We start from the raw sequence: 16,591 nt of genomic DNA, 5'->3' as shown, positions 1-16,591 counted from the left end.
GTTCCACTTTGCTCTGTCTTTCCCTCACATCTTTAATCAGTTACAGAATCCTTTCAGTTCTCTAACTACCTTGTCTCAGACTTCTCTTCTCTCCTGTATAGTTCTATTGTCACTACCCTATTAGAGTTACTCTCTCCTGACAGATCTTCCCAAATCTACCCTCTTCCCTGCTTCCTTGCAAATCATCCTACATAACTCTCCTTGATACATCTTTATGTTGAGATCTGGCCATGTTGCTCTTCTGCTCAAAACCATTTAGTGGCTTCCATGCCAATCAGGCATATAACATACTTTGTTCTCCATGGTCTAGCACAATGCCAACTTCTCCAATTTTATCTTAAATGATTGCCCTCCAAATATCCTACAGTCCAGCCCAACTAAACTATTCCTAATGTCAACTAGGTGGCGTAGCGGATGGAGCACCAGCCCTGAAGTCCAGAGGACCTGAGTTCAAATCTGACCTCAGACACTTAACACTTGCTGTGTGACCCTAGGCGAGTCACTTGACCCCAGTTGCCTCACCAAAGAACAGCTAAACTATTCCTTGTCTGTGTGTATACCCTGCATATTCCTGCTTCGATGTCTTTGCTGACAGTTTCCTTTGCTGGAATGCTCTCCTCTTTTCTGCCCTCTACCCCAAACTATTGGATTGCTACCAAACCAAATTGGACCGAAGTCCAATTCAAAGTCTACCTCATCTAGAAAGTCCTCACTGGTTTGACCCAGTAAGTAATAACTTGTCCCCAGACTTCCCACAGTTCTTTTCTTTCCCTTCTTGTATGTACTCATTCTGAATTATTTAGTGTTGTTCTTATTTATGTATATGTTACCTCCTCTACTAGACAGTAGTCTCCTTGGAGGAGGAAACCATGTCTTACCTCAAAAATTGACATCTCTCCCAGGGCACAACACAATGCTCTACTCTCCGTTGTTGCTCTTCAGTTATATCTGACTCTTCATGAACCCATTTGGGGTTTTCTTGGCAAAGATATTGGAATAGTTTGCCATTTCCTTTCCCAGCTCATTTTACAAACTGAGGCAAACATGGTTAAATGATTTGCCCAGAATCACACAACTAGTAACTATCTGAGGCCAGATTTGAACTCAAGAAGATGAGTCTTCCTGGCACCAGGCCCAGCACTCCTATCTACTGTGCCACCTAGCTGCCCTTACTCTCAGAGTCACTTGATAAATGTTTGTAGAATTGAACTGAATAATATTGAAATTTGGCATGTATTGGTCATATATTAGTTTCCTCACTAAACATTTTCTTTGCTACTAAGAAATAAAATAAGGCCAACTTTTGGCTATCACTGGGCAACTTACTTACCAACATTAGCAATATGTAATACTCCAAAGTTACTTTCAAATTGTTTGGAACGCTGAAAACCCTTCTCTTCTTCCATCTCCATTTCTGAATCCTCAGTGAAATTGAAAGTTTGCCAAGTGGTACTGCTACCAAAATCGTCCCCACATTCCAGCAAACAGGCAACAGCTGAACAGCCGCTCCAGTAGAAATTGGATGCTTCCTTCCTCCCAAGTTTCAAAACTCTATCCATCCTCCAGAAAGCTTTAGCAAAGGCCCTATGGATCCACTCATAATCATAGCTGGAAGCTGAAATCTTTCTCTTTTGGGAAGAAAACAAGTATTCTTGTCTCCTGTAAGCCTCCTTAAACACTGTGTCAAAAGAACCAACAAATCTTTGTTCTCTCTTGGTCAGCTTATAGGAATAATCATATTGAGCAAGTTGGTCCAGAAAAAATTTAGGGAGCTCTACAGCAGTGATTTCAGCTGCCATGGAGCCATGATGTCCATCAAACAAGCCGAAAAAACACGCATTGGATTTTTTCCCATATCTGCCTTGGAAGGTATATCTGTCTTCCATTACTGATCTCCATGACTTGTTCTGATCTTCGCAGATGGCAACAGCATTAATTAGTGGATTTTTTGTTTTCCTAAGGTGCACAGAGCTATTGAAAGAATTGCGAAGAATCTTGTAATAGGAAGGTATGTGCTGCATACATAGGAGCTCACAAGCATTGTCAATGTTTTGTCTGGTTTTTTCATTGTACAAATAGGCTTCAATTAATGTAGAGATTAGAAAATGCCTCTGTGTTATAACCTTATGTCTTTCTGTTTTTTCCCCAGCTGTCATCTTATAGCCCATCACAGCTATGGCTTTGTGCTGTCTTTTATGGGCAAAAAATTCAGATGGACGAAGTTCTTGGTGGCATAATGAACAGGGAATGGTGAGCCTGTAAGCATCTCTGAACTTATGGCTTGATCTTTTAAAGAGTGGGGTGTTCTGAGGTGTTCCTGCTTCTGCTTTTTGGAAAGTTCCACTTATTGAAAACTCTGAGGATTCTCTTTGGAATACTGAACTTTCAGACTTAGTGTCAGCTTCTAGCTCCCTCTCCTCCTTGATTGAAATTTTCGAAACATTCGGTAGCTTAGACCTCCGTAGTAATCTGCAAACAGAGGGAGAGATGTTAACAAATGCAGGAAGCAACCAGAAACTTCAACTGTCTCTCTGAGCAGATCCTTCTCCTAGGGCAATGTGCAGAGACTTGACTTAATACAAGCACCATTAGGATGTGTATGCTTGTATTAGAGAGACAGTATGCTGTGGTGGCTAGAGTCAGGAAGATCTGGATTCAAATTCTGACCCTGACATTTATTGGCTATATAATCATAAACAAGTCATTTAACCTTTCTTGGCCTTGGCCTGTATTCCCTCCTTTGTAAGGTGGAAATAAGAACAGCAACTCTTCAAAAAAAAAAAAAAGAATAGTACCTCTCTCCCAGGGTTATTGTGAGGATAAAATGAGGCAATATTTGTAAAGCACTTTGTGACTTGAAATGTTATGCAAATGCTAGCTATTTTTAATAATTATTATTGATACAGCAATAATCCTTATGTCAGCTCTGTGTAATAATCAGATCACTGATTTGTTATAGCAAAGATCAGAATTAATAAAAAGAGTAAAGAATAATAATGAAAAAAAATAGGGCCTGAAGTTGAAATAACTCAATCTTGAACTAATTAAATAAGTACTTAAAAATTAATAATGGACAGTAGAAGCCAATTATAAAAAATGTTATGAAGAGATTTAACTGATGTATATCAATTGGTATTGCAGGGATACCAAAAAAGCCTAAAAAGGACTTTGATAAGCATATACTTGCCTTACTAACCAAACTCAAAGAGAGATGGTAGACAAAGGCAATGCTAGTTTAAGAAATAAACTTGGTAATAAAATGTTATGAAGATGATGGATGCTTATGAGTAGTACTACCTTTTAAAGCAAAAAAAAAAAGCAGTGGAGGGTACAGTAAAAAAAAAAAGGCTTAGTAAGAAATCCAAATAAGCAGTCATTCCATGCCCCAAGACATTTAAAATTGAAAATGGAAGGATAACAAACAGAATAAAATGGAAAAGATCTGCAAAGATTTCTTTTATACCAAACTTTTCACCAGAAAGTACAGTAGAGCCACCACACTTGAATTCTAATACCATAGTCCTATATGTGTTTATAGAAAGGAAATTAAACAAAATAAAGAAAAGCAGCTGGATTGTATCAAGGGAAAGGAAATAAATCTGTCCTAGAGGTTACAGGATTATGACGTAGTTGAGGGATTGATTCACAGAGATCTGGAAAGAGGTGAAGATGCCAAGGATTAGATTAAATTGAACATGTGTTAGGTATTTAACCATGTTCCAGGAAAGGGAGTAGAAGATAATTTTAGACCTTATTAATAACAACAACAGCAAGATAATCAAGGAACCATAAATAGCTACTAATCTATATGTTTATGTTTCCAACTATAATCTTTATGAGATTCAACTACCTACTTAGCTATCTCTGTATCTATCTTTTATCTGTCTATCAAGAATACAGGCATATCTTGGGGATATTATGGGTTTGGTTTCAGACCACCACAGTAAAGCAAATATTATAATAAATTGAATATCACAATAAAGCGAGGCACAAGTTTTTTGGTGCATATAAAAGTTATATGTAAACCATAATGTAGTCTATTAAGTGTGCAATAGTATTATGTCCAAAAAAAGCAATGGATACACCTTAATCAAAAAAATACTGGATTGCTAAAAAATGTTAACCATCATCTAAGCCTTCAGCTAGTAGTAATCTTTTTGCTGGTGAAGGGTCTTGCCTCAATGTTACTGGCTGCTGAATGATCAGGGTGATGTTTGCCAAAGGTTGGAGTGGCTATGGCAATTTCTTAAAATAAGACAACGATGAAGTTTGACAAATCAATGGACTCTTCCTTTAAGTTGAACACTTAGGGGCAGCTATGTGGCCTAGTGAATAGAGCACCAGCCCTGGAGTGAGGAGACCTGAGTTCAAATCCAGCCACAGACACTTGATGCTTACTAGTTGTGTGACCCTGGGCAAGTCACTTTACCCTGATTGTTTTGCCAATTAATAATAATAATAATAATAATAATAATAATAATAATAAGAAGAAGAAGAAGAAGAAGAAGAAGAAGAAGAAGAACACTTAGAGGTCATTGTAGGACTTAACTGGCTTAATTTCAATATTGGTGTGTCTCAGAGAATAGGGAGGCCAAAGGAGAGGGGGAGAGATGGGGGAATGGCCTGATTGGTAGAGCAGTCCAAATACACTCAACAGTTATCGACTAAATTTGCCATCTTATTATACGCATGGTTTGTGGCACCCCAAAACAATTGCTCCAAAAGTCATTGATCTCAGGTCACCATGACTGATATAATAATAATGAAAAAGCTTGAAATACTGTGAGAATTATCAAAATGTGACACAGAGACATGATATGAGCACATGGTGCTGGAAAAATAGTGCCTATTGATATGCTTCATACAAGGTTGCCACAAACTTTCAATTTAAAAAAACAAACAAACAACAAAAACCCCACAATATCTGTGAAGCACAGTAAAGCGAAGTATGTCTGTATTATTCATGAGGGCATTAGCAGAAAAAAGGGAGGCAATCACAATCAATAGTGCCAAATGGACCTCATCAGGGCCAGCTAGAGCACCAGATGTATAGCATTTGAGTCAGGAAGGTGTTGCTATTCAGTCATTTCCCTCTTCATGACCTTATTTGGGATTTTCCTGGCAAAGGTGCTGGAATGGTTTGCTATTTCCTTCTCCAGCCCATTTTAAAGACAAGGAACTGATGCAAATTGGGCAAACTTGCCCAGAGACACAAAGTGGCTGAGGCCAGATCTGAACTCCCAGAAAATGAGTCTTCTTTACTTAAGGCTTGGCACTCTGTAGCTTGCTCCATAGCTGTCCCTGGAGTCAGGAAGACCTGAGTTCAAATCCAAAACTCAGATACTTACTTTCCTGTATGACCCTGGGCAAGTCACTGAACCTCTGTTTACTTCAGTTGCCTCATATATAAAATAGGAATAATATTTGTATCTACTTCCTAAGATTGTTATGAGGCTAAAAATAGATATTTGTAAAGTATTTCAAAAACCTTGAAGTTATATGAATGCTGGCTATTCTTTAAAATTGTCTTTACCATCATTCAACTGGCTAGATGTAGTGAATACAAAATGACACTGTGCCAAGTGTTTTGTTTTTTTCTCTCATATTTTATTTTTTCTCAATTGCACGTAAAAAAATTTAACATCCATTTTTAAAAATTGAGTTCCAGATTCCTTCCCTCTCCTCCCCCCTCAATAAGAAGGCAAGCAATTTTATATAGATTATACAGGTGAAGTCCTAAAAATAATATTTCCATATTAACCATGTTGCAAAGGAAAACACAAAGAAGGAGGAGGAGCAGAAACAGCAGCACCACCAGCAGCAGCAGCAGAAGAAGAAGAGGAAGAAGAAGAAGAAGATGATGATGATGATGATGATGATGTAAAGTTTAATGATTTAAAGTTTAAAGATGTAATGCTTCAATCTGCTTCTTTCAAACTTCATCAGTTCTTTCTCTAGAAATGGACAGCCTGTTTCATCATAAATCCTTCAGAGCTATCTTGGATCATTGCATTGCTGAGAATAGCTAAGTCTTCCACAGCTGATCATTGCACAATGTTGCTGTTACTGTGTACAATGTTCTCCTGGTTTTGTTTACTTTGCATCAGTTCATTTCTTATAGCACAATAGTATTCCATCACAATCATATTCCACAACTTGTTCAGTCATTCCCCAATTGATGAGCATCGCCTCAATTTCTAATTCTTTGGCACCACAAAAAGATCTGCCATAAATATTTTTGTACACATAAATGCTTTTTCTCATGATCTCTTTGGGACACAAACTAGTAGAGGCATTACTGAGTCAAAGGGTATGCATGGTTTTATAGCCTTTTGGGAATAGTTCCAAATTGCTTTCCAAAATCGTTAAATAGGTTCACAATTCTACTAACAATGCATCAATATCCCAATTTTCCCACATTCCTACCAATCTGATAGGTGTGAGGTGATACCTCAGAGTTGTTTTAGTTTGCATTTCTCTAAACAATAGTGATTTAGAACATTTTTGCATGACCATAATTTCTTTATCTGAAAAGGTTCAAATTATTGGACCACTTAATCAATTGGGAAATGACTTGTATTCTTACAAATCTGACTCAGTTCTCTATATGTTTGAGAAATGAGGCCTTTATCAGAGACATTTTCCCTGTTTCCTGCTTTTCTTATAATCTTGGCTGCTTTGGTTTTCTTTGTGCAAAACCTTTTTAATTTAATATAATCAAAATCATCCATTTTACATTTTGTAATGTGCTCTATCACTTCTTTGGTCAAAATTCTTCCCTTATCTATAGATCTGAGAGTTAAACTATTCCATTCTCTCCTAATTATGCTTTATGTCCTTTATGTCTAAATCATATACCCATTTTGACCTTATCTTGGCATAGGGTGCAAAATGCTAGTCTATACCTAGTTTCTGCCAGACTGCTTTCCAGTTTTCCCAGCAATTTTTGTCAGATGATGAGTTCTTGTCCCAAAAGCTGGGATCTTTGGGTTTCTCAAACACTAGATTACTAGGGTCATTTACTACTATGTATTGTGTACCTAATTTATTCCACTGATCTACCACTCAATTTCTTAGCCAGTACTAGATTATGTTTTCTATTTTTTATGATTACCACTTTGTAATACTGTTTGAGATTTGGTGTTGCTAGGCCACCTTCCCTCACATTTCTTTTTCATTGATTCCTTTGATATCCTTAGCTTTTTGTTCCTCCAGATGAATTTTTATTTTTTCTAGCTCTATGAAATAGTTATTTGGTAATTTCATTGGTATGACACTGAATAAGTAAATTAATGTAGATAAAATTGTCATTTTTTTTTATTATATTGTCTTGGCCTACCCATGAGCAATTATTATTTCTCCAGTTGTTTAGATCTGACTTTGTTGAAAAGCGTTTTGTAATTTTGTTTTTATATTTCCTGGATTTCTTCATAAAACCAGCTCCTAGTTTTATTTATTAGTTCAATAGTTTTCTTACTTTCAATTTTGTTAATCTCTTCTTTGATTTTCAGAATTTCCAATTTGGTTTTTAATTGGGTATTTTTAATTGCATTTAATTGATCTGCTTTTTCTCTGTTTTATTGATGTAAGTCTTTAGATATAAATTTTCTCCTAAGTACTGCTTTGGCTTCATTTGATAAGTTTTAATATGTTGCCTCATTGTTGTCATTCTCTTTAATGAAATTATTGATTGTTTCTATGATTTGTTCTTTGACCCACTAATTCTTTAGGATTAGATTATTTTGTTTCCAATTAAATTTTAATCTATGTCTCTACAGCCCTTTATTGGATACAATTTTTATTGTAATATGGTCTGAAAAGAGTACATTTAATATTTTTGCTTTTCTGTATTTGCTGGGAGGTTTTTAATATCTTAATACATCCTTAATTTTTGTGAAGGTACCATGTACAGTTGAGAAAAAGATATATTCCTTCCTATTCCCATTCAGTTTTCTCCAGAGGTATATTATATCTCACTTTTCTAAAATTCTATTCATCTTTTTAACTTCTTTCTTCTTCTTCTTCTTTTTTTGTAGTTGTTATATTTATCTAGTTCTGAGAAGGGAAAGTTGAGGTCTCCCACTAGCATAGTTTTACTATTTCCTTCTGTAACTCATTTAACTTTTCCTTTAAGAATTTGGATGCTATTACTAGCTGTGTGACCCTAGGCAAGTCACTTAACCCTGATTGCCTCACTAAAAAGCAAAAAATTTAAAAAATTTAAAAAAAAGAATTTGGGTGCTATGCCGTTTGATGCATATGTGTTTAGTATTGATATTACTTCCTTGTCTATAGTTTGCGATAGTACCTTATAGCAAAATGTAGTTTCCCTGACAATCTCTTTTAATTAGGTCAATTTTTGCTTTGTCTGAGATCATTATTGCTGCCCCCACTTTTTTTTTTTAACTTCAACTGAAGCATAATAGATTCTGCTCTAGCTCCTGATTTTTACTCTGTATGTCTCTCTATTTCCAGTGTTTCTAGGGGCAACTAGAGCAATGGATAGAGCACTGGCCCTGATGTCAGGAGGACCTGAGTTCAAATCTGGCCTCAGACACATAACACTTACTAGCTGTGTGACTTTGAGCAAGTCGCTTAACCCCAATTGCCTCACCAGAAAAAAAAAAAAGAATCAAGTGTTTCTTATAAACAACATATTGTTGGATTCTGTTTTTTAATCCATTCTATTATCTGCTTCCATTTTGTGTGTGAGTTCATTCCATTCACTTTCACAGTTATGATTCCTGACTCTTTTTGTAAGTCTGTTTTGCTTCTGACTACTACCTCCCTTAATATGCCCTCCCCTTCATCAGCCCCACTCACCCTTTTTGTCCCCATCCCCTCCTATTTCTTTCTGTGGTACTATATACTTATCTGAGTATGTATGTTATTTTCTCTTTGAGCCAATTCTGATGAAAATAGGGTTCAAGCCTCCATTTTCCCATTGTGAGAGGTAAGAAATTATTATATTTTCATATAAGGAAATTGAGAGAAAGGGTAGCTCCAGGTCAGAGGTTCTAGAACTGGCTAAAAAATGGATGGAATTGGTTGTTTGGTTAAAGAGATTGGAAGTAGGACAAAGCTTAAGCTTTACTTGGAGTGCACAGGGGTAATGGGCTTATTGATACTAACTTCTCCACCCAAAGGGGAACAATAGCACAAAACTAGGCACATTTCATATGTCAGCGGGAGGAGGGACATGTTATGAGGTGGGAGTATGAGGAAGATTGTAACCTGGAAGAGCAGGGACCAATCACGGCTCTGAAGGGAGGGACGGGAAGGAACTAACTGCATAAGTCTTGCTCTGGCATCTGTCAGTGTGTATGGGGATTTTTTGGGGGGTACCACACACACACACACACACACACACACACACACATACACACACACACACACACCTGCTTCTTGCAAGAACTGTAAATTAAGAGGGGCAGCTATATATAGGCGCAGTGGATAGAGCACCAGCCCTGGAGTCAGGAGGACCTGAGTTCAAATTTGGCCTCAGACACATAATACTTATGTGTGACCTTGGGCAAGTCACTTAACCCCATTGCCTAGCCAAAAAAAAAAAACGAATTGTAAATTAACATCTTCTTTGCTCACTTCCGTTTAAGTTTTGTTTCTTAAGGGAGGACAGAACTCTGCATGATATGTTTTTAGGGGAGCAAGGGAGTTGCAGCTGCACGCTCGGGCTTAACTCCTAATCCTACCAAGGAGTGACTGAACCCAGTTTCTCACATCCTCCACTGTAAAAGTTCTTCCCTTCATGCCTTTTTTATGAGAGATGAATATGCAGTCATTGCTTTCCTGGCATGTGCTCTAGTTTTTACACGAGAAGGAACCCTGTTTCCTGTAACAGCTAGCCCACTCCTCTTAGCCTTGGAACTGTGAGCAGATCCCCCACTCTCCTACAGACACAAATGCACGTGTCCTTCTACCCTGGAACTGAGACCTGGACCTCTACTTCCCTGTGAGCAACCAAGCCACAAGCATTCTTTTCCACCCTGGAGGCCCCTACTCTCCTATGGCTGCAAGTGCTTATACTCCTTTCTGCCTTGGAATTGAGCCCAGGGCCCCTGCTCCCTTGTTAGTGACCACAAACACTCTTCTCCACCTTATAACTGTAACCAGGGTCCTTGCTGCCCTGTGGCAGCTTCTCTTCACCCTTGAACTATGACCCAGAACTGCATCTGGGCAATGCAACAGGGCTCTGAATCCAGTGCCAGCAAAAGGTTGCCTGCAATCTTTTGCTAATCAGTTGTCCAATCCCCTTAACATCTGTTGGCTGAGGGCTCTTCAAAGCTGCTGTTGACATCTTCAAGACCCACTGCTGGCTTTGCCACTGTGCAGCAGGCCTGATTACCACCCTATGAGACAGAACTTTCCTTCCAACCTCCCAAGTTGTCTTGGGCTGGAACATTGTTTCACTCCAACCTTTCATTGGCTCTACTGCTGCAGAATTCTATTTGAGACAATATTTTAAAATTGTTTAGAGTACGATTTGGGAGAGTTCAGGTGAGTTCCTGCCTCTCTTCTGCCATCTCGGCTCTGCTCATGTGCCTATTGTTTGCTAATTATGAAAAAAAAACCATTTGATTCAGTGGAACAAAATATTGCCTTAAAGGCTTCCTTCCAGCAAGATTTCTTCCTTCCATATATCAAAATCATTTAACATTTCTTAAAAATTATAGCCACAGAGGCAGCTAGGCGGCGCAGTGGATAGAACACCAGCCCTGGATTCAGCAGTACCTGAAACATAACACTTACTAGCTGTGTGATCCTGGGCAAGTCACTTGACCCCATTGCCTAACCAAAAAACAAAACAAAACAAAAACAAAACAAAACAAATTATAGCCACAGAAATAACCTTTTTCAATGACCCTTTAATCCCAAACATTAGCTAGAGCGTAAAACATGGAAATGCATGTTCCCAAAGGTATTTGTCACTGAGATGAAGTAATTCAGGGTAAAGTCTAAGTTGAAGAAGAGATATTTCCTGAGGATAATGAGGTCCTCTATGCTAAGGGTATCAAATGTAAATAGAAACTGGGGCCCCTAAACTATATATAAAGACCACGATAGGCCACATATTGACTTAGAAAATCACATATGAACATTATCTGTTTATTGTGTTTTTATTTATTTTGTTAAATATTTCCCAATTACATTTGAATCTGGTTCACACACTTGGGAATGTTGTAAGCAGGCCATATGTGCTCCTGTTTAAACATAACATTAGATCTTTCGTATCAATTCCTGCAACACTGCAGAGGTTCCTGGAAGAGGTCTGTAACCACTAAAAAGAGTCTTTCCTGACCATAGACATGGGAACAACCAAATGGATGAGGTATCAACCAATCACTCACTGAACAAACATTTATTATGCACTTACTATTTGCCAGAGAAAGTATTTAAGCACTGTGGATCCAATGAAAAAGCCATTGACCTCAAGAAGCTTACATTCAATTAGAGGAAACAACATGGATATAAATTATGTATATGCCAGATATGAACAAAGTTAGCACAGGTAGCTGAGGAGAAAATAGCCTCCTTCAAAAAGAAGTGTTTGAGGGCAGCTAGGTGGTGCAGTGAATACAGCACTGTCCCTGAAGTCAGGAGGACCTGAGTTCAAATCTGACCTCAGACCAAACACTTGACACTTACTAGCTGTGTGACCCTGGGCAAATCACTTAACCCAAATTGCCAAAAAAAAAAAAAAAGAGTGCTTGGACTGAGTCTTGAAGGAAACTAGGAATTCTATGAAGCAGAGGTAAGAAAGGAGAGCATTCTGGGCCTCATACAGGATGGTCCATCTGCCCCGTGAAAATGTGGCAGATGGAGCATTGTGTGCAAGGAAAAGCAAGTAGGCCAGTAAGGTTAAACTGTGGAATGTGTGGAAGGGAATAATGTGTAAGAAGACCTTTAAATGTCAGAGAAATTTATATTAGACCTTAGACATAATAGGGAGCCACTGCAATATACTGGGGGGGGGGGTGGGGAATGACATGGTCAGAAATGCACTCTATTGAGATCATTTTAGCAACAATGTGATGGAGGAATTGGAGAGGAATGAAACAGGTGAGGAGACCAATTAGGAGCCTATTGAAATAGTCTAGGCAAAAGGTGATGAAGGCATAAATCTGAGTGGTAGCTATGTGAGCAGAGAGGAAGGGACACGTACAAAAGGTATCCTGGGGATAAAAATGTGTGTGTTCAGCAAAGACTAGAGAGTGACACAAAGGTTGAAAAGTGGGTGACTTCAAGCATGATGCTGTCCTCTATAGCAATATGAAAGTTGAGAAGGGGGGAGGCTTTGGGGGTGAAGATAATGAGCTCTGTGTTCTATATGTTGAGTTTGAGATGCTCACACGCTATTTGGTTTGAAATGTCCAATAGGCGCTAGGTGAGTTTATGCTAGAACTCAGGAGAATAGGGCTAAGTAGATAAGATCTAGGAATGATCTGGATAGAAATTATAATTGAAGCCTAAGGAGCTAATGAGATCACTAAAGAGAGAAAAAAGAAGGGAGCACAGGGCAGAGACTTGGGGTATAGCCATTATTAATGGTTATGGCATAATGAAGGTCCAGCAAAGAAGACTGAGAAGTAGTAGTCATACAGGTATAAAAGGAATCAGGAAAAAGCAGCATTCTGAAAACCCAAAGAGGAGAGAGTATTTAGAAGTATTCATGATCGACACTGTTAAAGGCTACAGAGAGGTCAAGAAGAATGAGGAATGAGAAAATCCCAGTTGATCTGGTGATTAAGAGATCTTGGGTAACCTTGGAGGGAGCAATTTCAATTGAATGAGGTAGAGAGTTAGCTTGCAGAGGATTTAGAAAAGAAGGAGGGGAGGGGAAGTAGAGGGACTGAGTATAGATGGCTTTTTCAAGGAGTTTAGCTAAGGACAGGAGAGATATAGGAACTTAGAACCAAGGAAGAATTTTTTGAGAATAGAGAACAGGGCAGCTAGGTGGTGCAGTAAATAGAGCACTGGCCCTGGAGTCAGGAAGACCTGAGTTCAAATTTGATCTTAGCCCAAACACTTGACACTTACTAGTTGTGTGACCCTGGGCAAGTCACTTAACCCCAATTGCCTTGCCAAACCAAAAAAAAAAAATTTAAAAAAAGAATAGAGGAGAACTAGGTGTTTTGTAGGCAATGAGGAAAACGATAAGGAGATAAGGAAAGATTGAAGATTAGATGGGAGATGATAGTGGAGACTCTCTGCTGGAGCAAATGAGAATAGACAGGATTAAAGGCACATGGAGATAAATTGGTCTTGGCAAGGAAAAAGGCCTCTTCCTCAGGGACTAGAATTGAAGAGGAGATAATGGTGAATGGTCATAAATTGATTATGAAAATTAGAAGAGAAGAGAGAGCTGACAGTGGGCTTCAATTTTTTTGGCGAAGTATGACATGAGATCCTTACCTGAATGTGTGTGTGTGTGTGTGTGTGTGTGTGTGTGTGTGTGTGTGTGCAGGAGGTAGCATTGTAGCAAGTTTGAGGAGAGGAGAGAATAGCTGCTCTGGTGAATGAGATAGAGAGGAAGAGAAGCATTGCCTTGCTGCAGCAAGAGCCTGCTTAAAATTAGGTAACATACATATATAATAGTTCCTCTTTTCTCTAGCAGTAACGAGTGCTTCAGCAGCCTAGAAACCCCATATTTTTCTAAGGTGTATTTAATCTCAGCATAACAACCCAGGTGAACCTTCTCCCCCTAGCCCACACTACACTCACATCACCTCCTCTGTCCAGCCCTGATTTTCAAAGGGGAAGAGATGACCTCATTATCCTGAGTCATTTCCTCCTTCTACAAAGCAGAGTTAAACTCTCCATCCCCACTCCCACTGCCCAGCAGCCCATCCTTCAACAGAGAAGAAACCTCAAGTCTTCTACCTATTTTTCCCATAATAGCCTCCCTCATTTAAATCCAATTCACTTGCAAGTCATGACATCTCCTTCCTGATATCTAGGACAAAAAAAGTAGCCAAATTCCAGATAAATCTCATTCCCCCAATCCCTACAGCTGCTTATCTAAGGCATAAAAATGAGCAGTTGTGTTTTTACCCTTATGGGAGGCCTTGCTTATATTAGCAAAGGTAAGGGGATTACCAAGGGAAGGATCTTTGCAAAGACAGCCAGATGTAGTGAATAGAGTGTTGGTTTCGGAGTTCAAAAGTCTTGGGTTCCATCCTGGCCTCAGACATTTCCTAGCTGTGGGATCTTGGGCAAACCTCTTTGAGCTTTAGTTTCCTCCTCTTTAAAACAAGGATTAAAATGCCACCTATCTTGCAAGGTAATAGTGAGGACCAAACCAGATAGTGTATACAGAATATTTTGTAAACCTTTAAGTGCTGTATAAATGTGAACTGGTATTGTTGCAGCTTTCAAATGAGACAAGGTACATAAAGGCCTTTACAAACCTTAAAAATGTCAGCTACTATTATGAAGTATTGAACAACAGAATTAACACATATTACAAAGTCCCAGAGAAAAAGAAAAGGAAAAAAAAAAAAGCAAAACAGCCTAGCATGCCAGATTGACTATAAACCCAAATAGTAGATTCCTGCAAGGTAACAAGTTTGTAGCAACAAAATTTCCCCCAAGTCATAAATACCTAATGTTACTAAGGAGACAGCCTGTCTCATTTTACAAATTTATAGCACAAAAATATTTGGCAAATGAAATCCCTCCAGTATCTCCTCTGGCACTCATTTGATATGCCTTGGTTTCAAGATTTCATTTGCTTTTTGGAAGAGCTGGAAAGAGCTGGATAAAGGAGCAGGGCATATAATTTCAGTCTGGCTGTCTTTTCCCCCTGAAGCCCAAGAAAACTTACCCACTAAGATTTTCTGACATGTTGTTTGGGGATCATTGTGCCGTTCTTCTCTTCCTCCCCCCTTCCCAAAAGTTCTTACGGGAGCTCAGCAGGTCTTCAAGAGTAGAATTTCCTGTTTGGAATGCTCACTATAGCAACTGTATCCTTAGCCACAAGTCACTTTGTAGTTCTGGGTGGCTATGGCTTTTGAGCAATAGAGGCCAAATGGTGGGGTTGAGGAATGAAGATCTCATCCTCAGAATTAAAGCAAGAAACAGCACAGTCTTAAGGTTCCCCTTGGAGAATCATCACTCAGGAACCTGCCATGTGTGAGTATAAAATAAGAGGACTTGATTTTTGGGTACCTATAACTGAGTTTATACATTTGTAAGAGAGGCAGAGGCCAGGGCATGTATCACACTAGAACGGACTAGAATGAATGCTCTGCGCCATGGGACCTGAGCCTGCCCCAGTCCAGCAGATCAGGTAGGCTCTCTGAGTGCCCCATTACATAATTATTGGTGTCTTCAAATCAGTCGCCTGGGGACTTCTTCCAAAGATGCTGCCTTTGCTACAAATACATTGGAAATGATCTTCAGGGGCAGTTAGGTGGCGCAGTGGACAGAACATCGGCCCTGGAGTCAGGAGTACCTGAGTTCAAATCTGGCCTCTAATACATAACACTTACTAGCTGACCCTGGGCAAATTACTTAACCCCGATTGCCTACCCAAAAAATAAAATAATAAAGAATTTTCAGAGCCTGAGAATGTTATTTAGACTATTCGGTTCAATTCCACAAATTGACTAAGCCTCTTCTATGTGAAAGTCGTTATAAATAAATAAAGGATACTGTGCCTATCCTCAAGGAGCTTACATTCTATTCTACTCTGGGGTTAAGCCTATACACAATAAATAATTAAGAATTGTACAAAAGTATAGCAAAATAATTTTAAGAGGGATTTCTAAAAATTGGGTGGGGAGAATCAGGAAAGATTTCATGGAGTTGGCCCTCTATCGTTTTAAAGAAATCTAAGGGTTAAAAAAAAATAACAAAAAAAAAAAAGGGAAAGAAATCTAAGAGTTCTGAGAGGTAGTGCAAAGGTGTGGAGTGGGAGATGGAATATGGTATGTGTGAACCAGCTTAGACCAGTTAGTTAATGCCAGTTAGACTAGAATGGAGAGCATGAAGTGAAACAATATGAAAAAACAATAACAACAACAACCTGGAAAGGTATGGCAGAGCCAGACTGGTTAAGGGTTTTAAATGCTAGGCTAAGAAATGTGTGTTTTATCTCATAGTCAATGAGATAAGGAGATTTAGAAGATGTTATAGTAAGTTAAGTGAAGATCTGTGTTTTCGGAAATAGCAGTTTGGTAGCTGTGGAAGGTGGATTGATAAGGGAAGAGACTAGAAGTAGAGACCAGTTGGGAACCCATTCATTTCAATAGTCCAGTATGAGATGGTGAGGTGATAAAACCAGGGCAGGGGTCATATGAGCAGGGAGAAGGAAATAGATGTCAAAAAGGTGGTAGAAATAAGATTAATCCTGGAAACAGGGAGGTATGGCTTTGTGGGAAGAGCTGCCAGCAGGGAACACCTTTCCCCCTTGTTTTCCCTTCACCATAGCCAGGGTCTCCCAGACCCCATCTGGGCCACTTGGCAAGATTAAGGACATGGCTGCTATCACCACTTGGGCAGGTTGGCAGTCACCAGCTACCACCTTTCCAGCAAAATAGAGAACCTACCACCAGGCCTTACCATCTGTTCT

General features: G+C 38.9%; 1 protein-coding gene across 1 annotated transcript in view; it reads right to left on the bottom strand.

The window, feature by feature from the left end:
- PP2D1 (protein phosphatase 2C like domain containing 1) overlaps window positions 1–14,964 on the bottom strand; it is a 32,281-nt gene extending 17,317 nt beyond the window's left edge. The window contains exons 1-2 of the mRNA XM_020987202.2: window positions 14,843–14,964; window positions 1,331–2,469 (exon numbers count right to left, since the gene is read on the bottom strand). Coding sequence (XP_020842861.1) covers window positions 1,331–2,469; window positions 14,843–14,862 — 1,159 coding nt within the window. The 5' untranslated portion in view covers window positions 14,863–14,964. The remainder of the gene's footprint in view (window positions 1–1,330; window positions 2,470–14,842) is intronic.
- Between the last annotated feature and the right edge of the window lie 1,627 nt (window positions 14,965–16,591).

The sequence above is a fragment of the Phascolarctos cinereus genome, unplaced genomic scaffold (assembly GCF_003287225.1).
Source record: "Phascolarctos cinereus isolate Bilbo 61053 unplaced genomic scaffold, phaCin_HiC Scaffold_1;HRSCAF=81, whole genome shotgun sequence".
Classification (NCBI taxonomy): Eukaryota; Metazoa; Chordata; class Mammalia; order Diprotodontia; family Phascolarctidae; genus Phascolarctos; species Phascolarctos cinereus.
The sequence above is the reverse complement of the archived record's forward strand: the minus strand, read 5'-3'. Positions and strand labels throughout refer to the sequence as shown.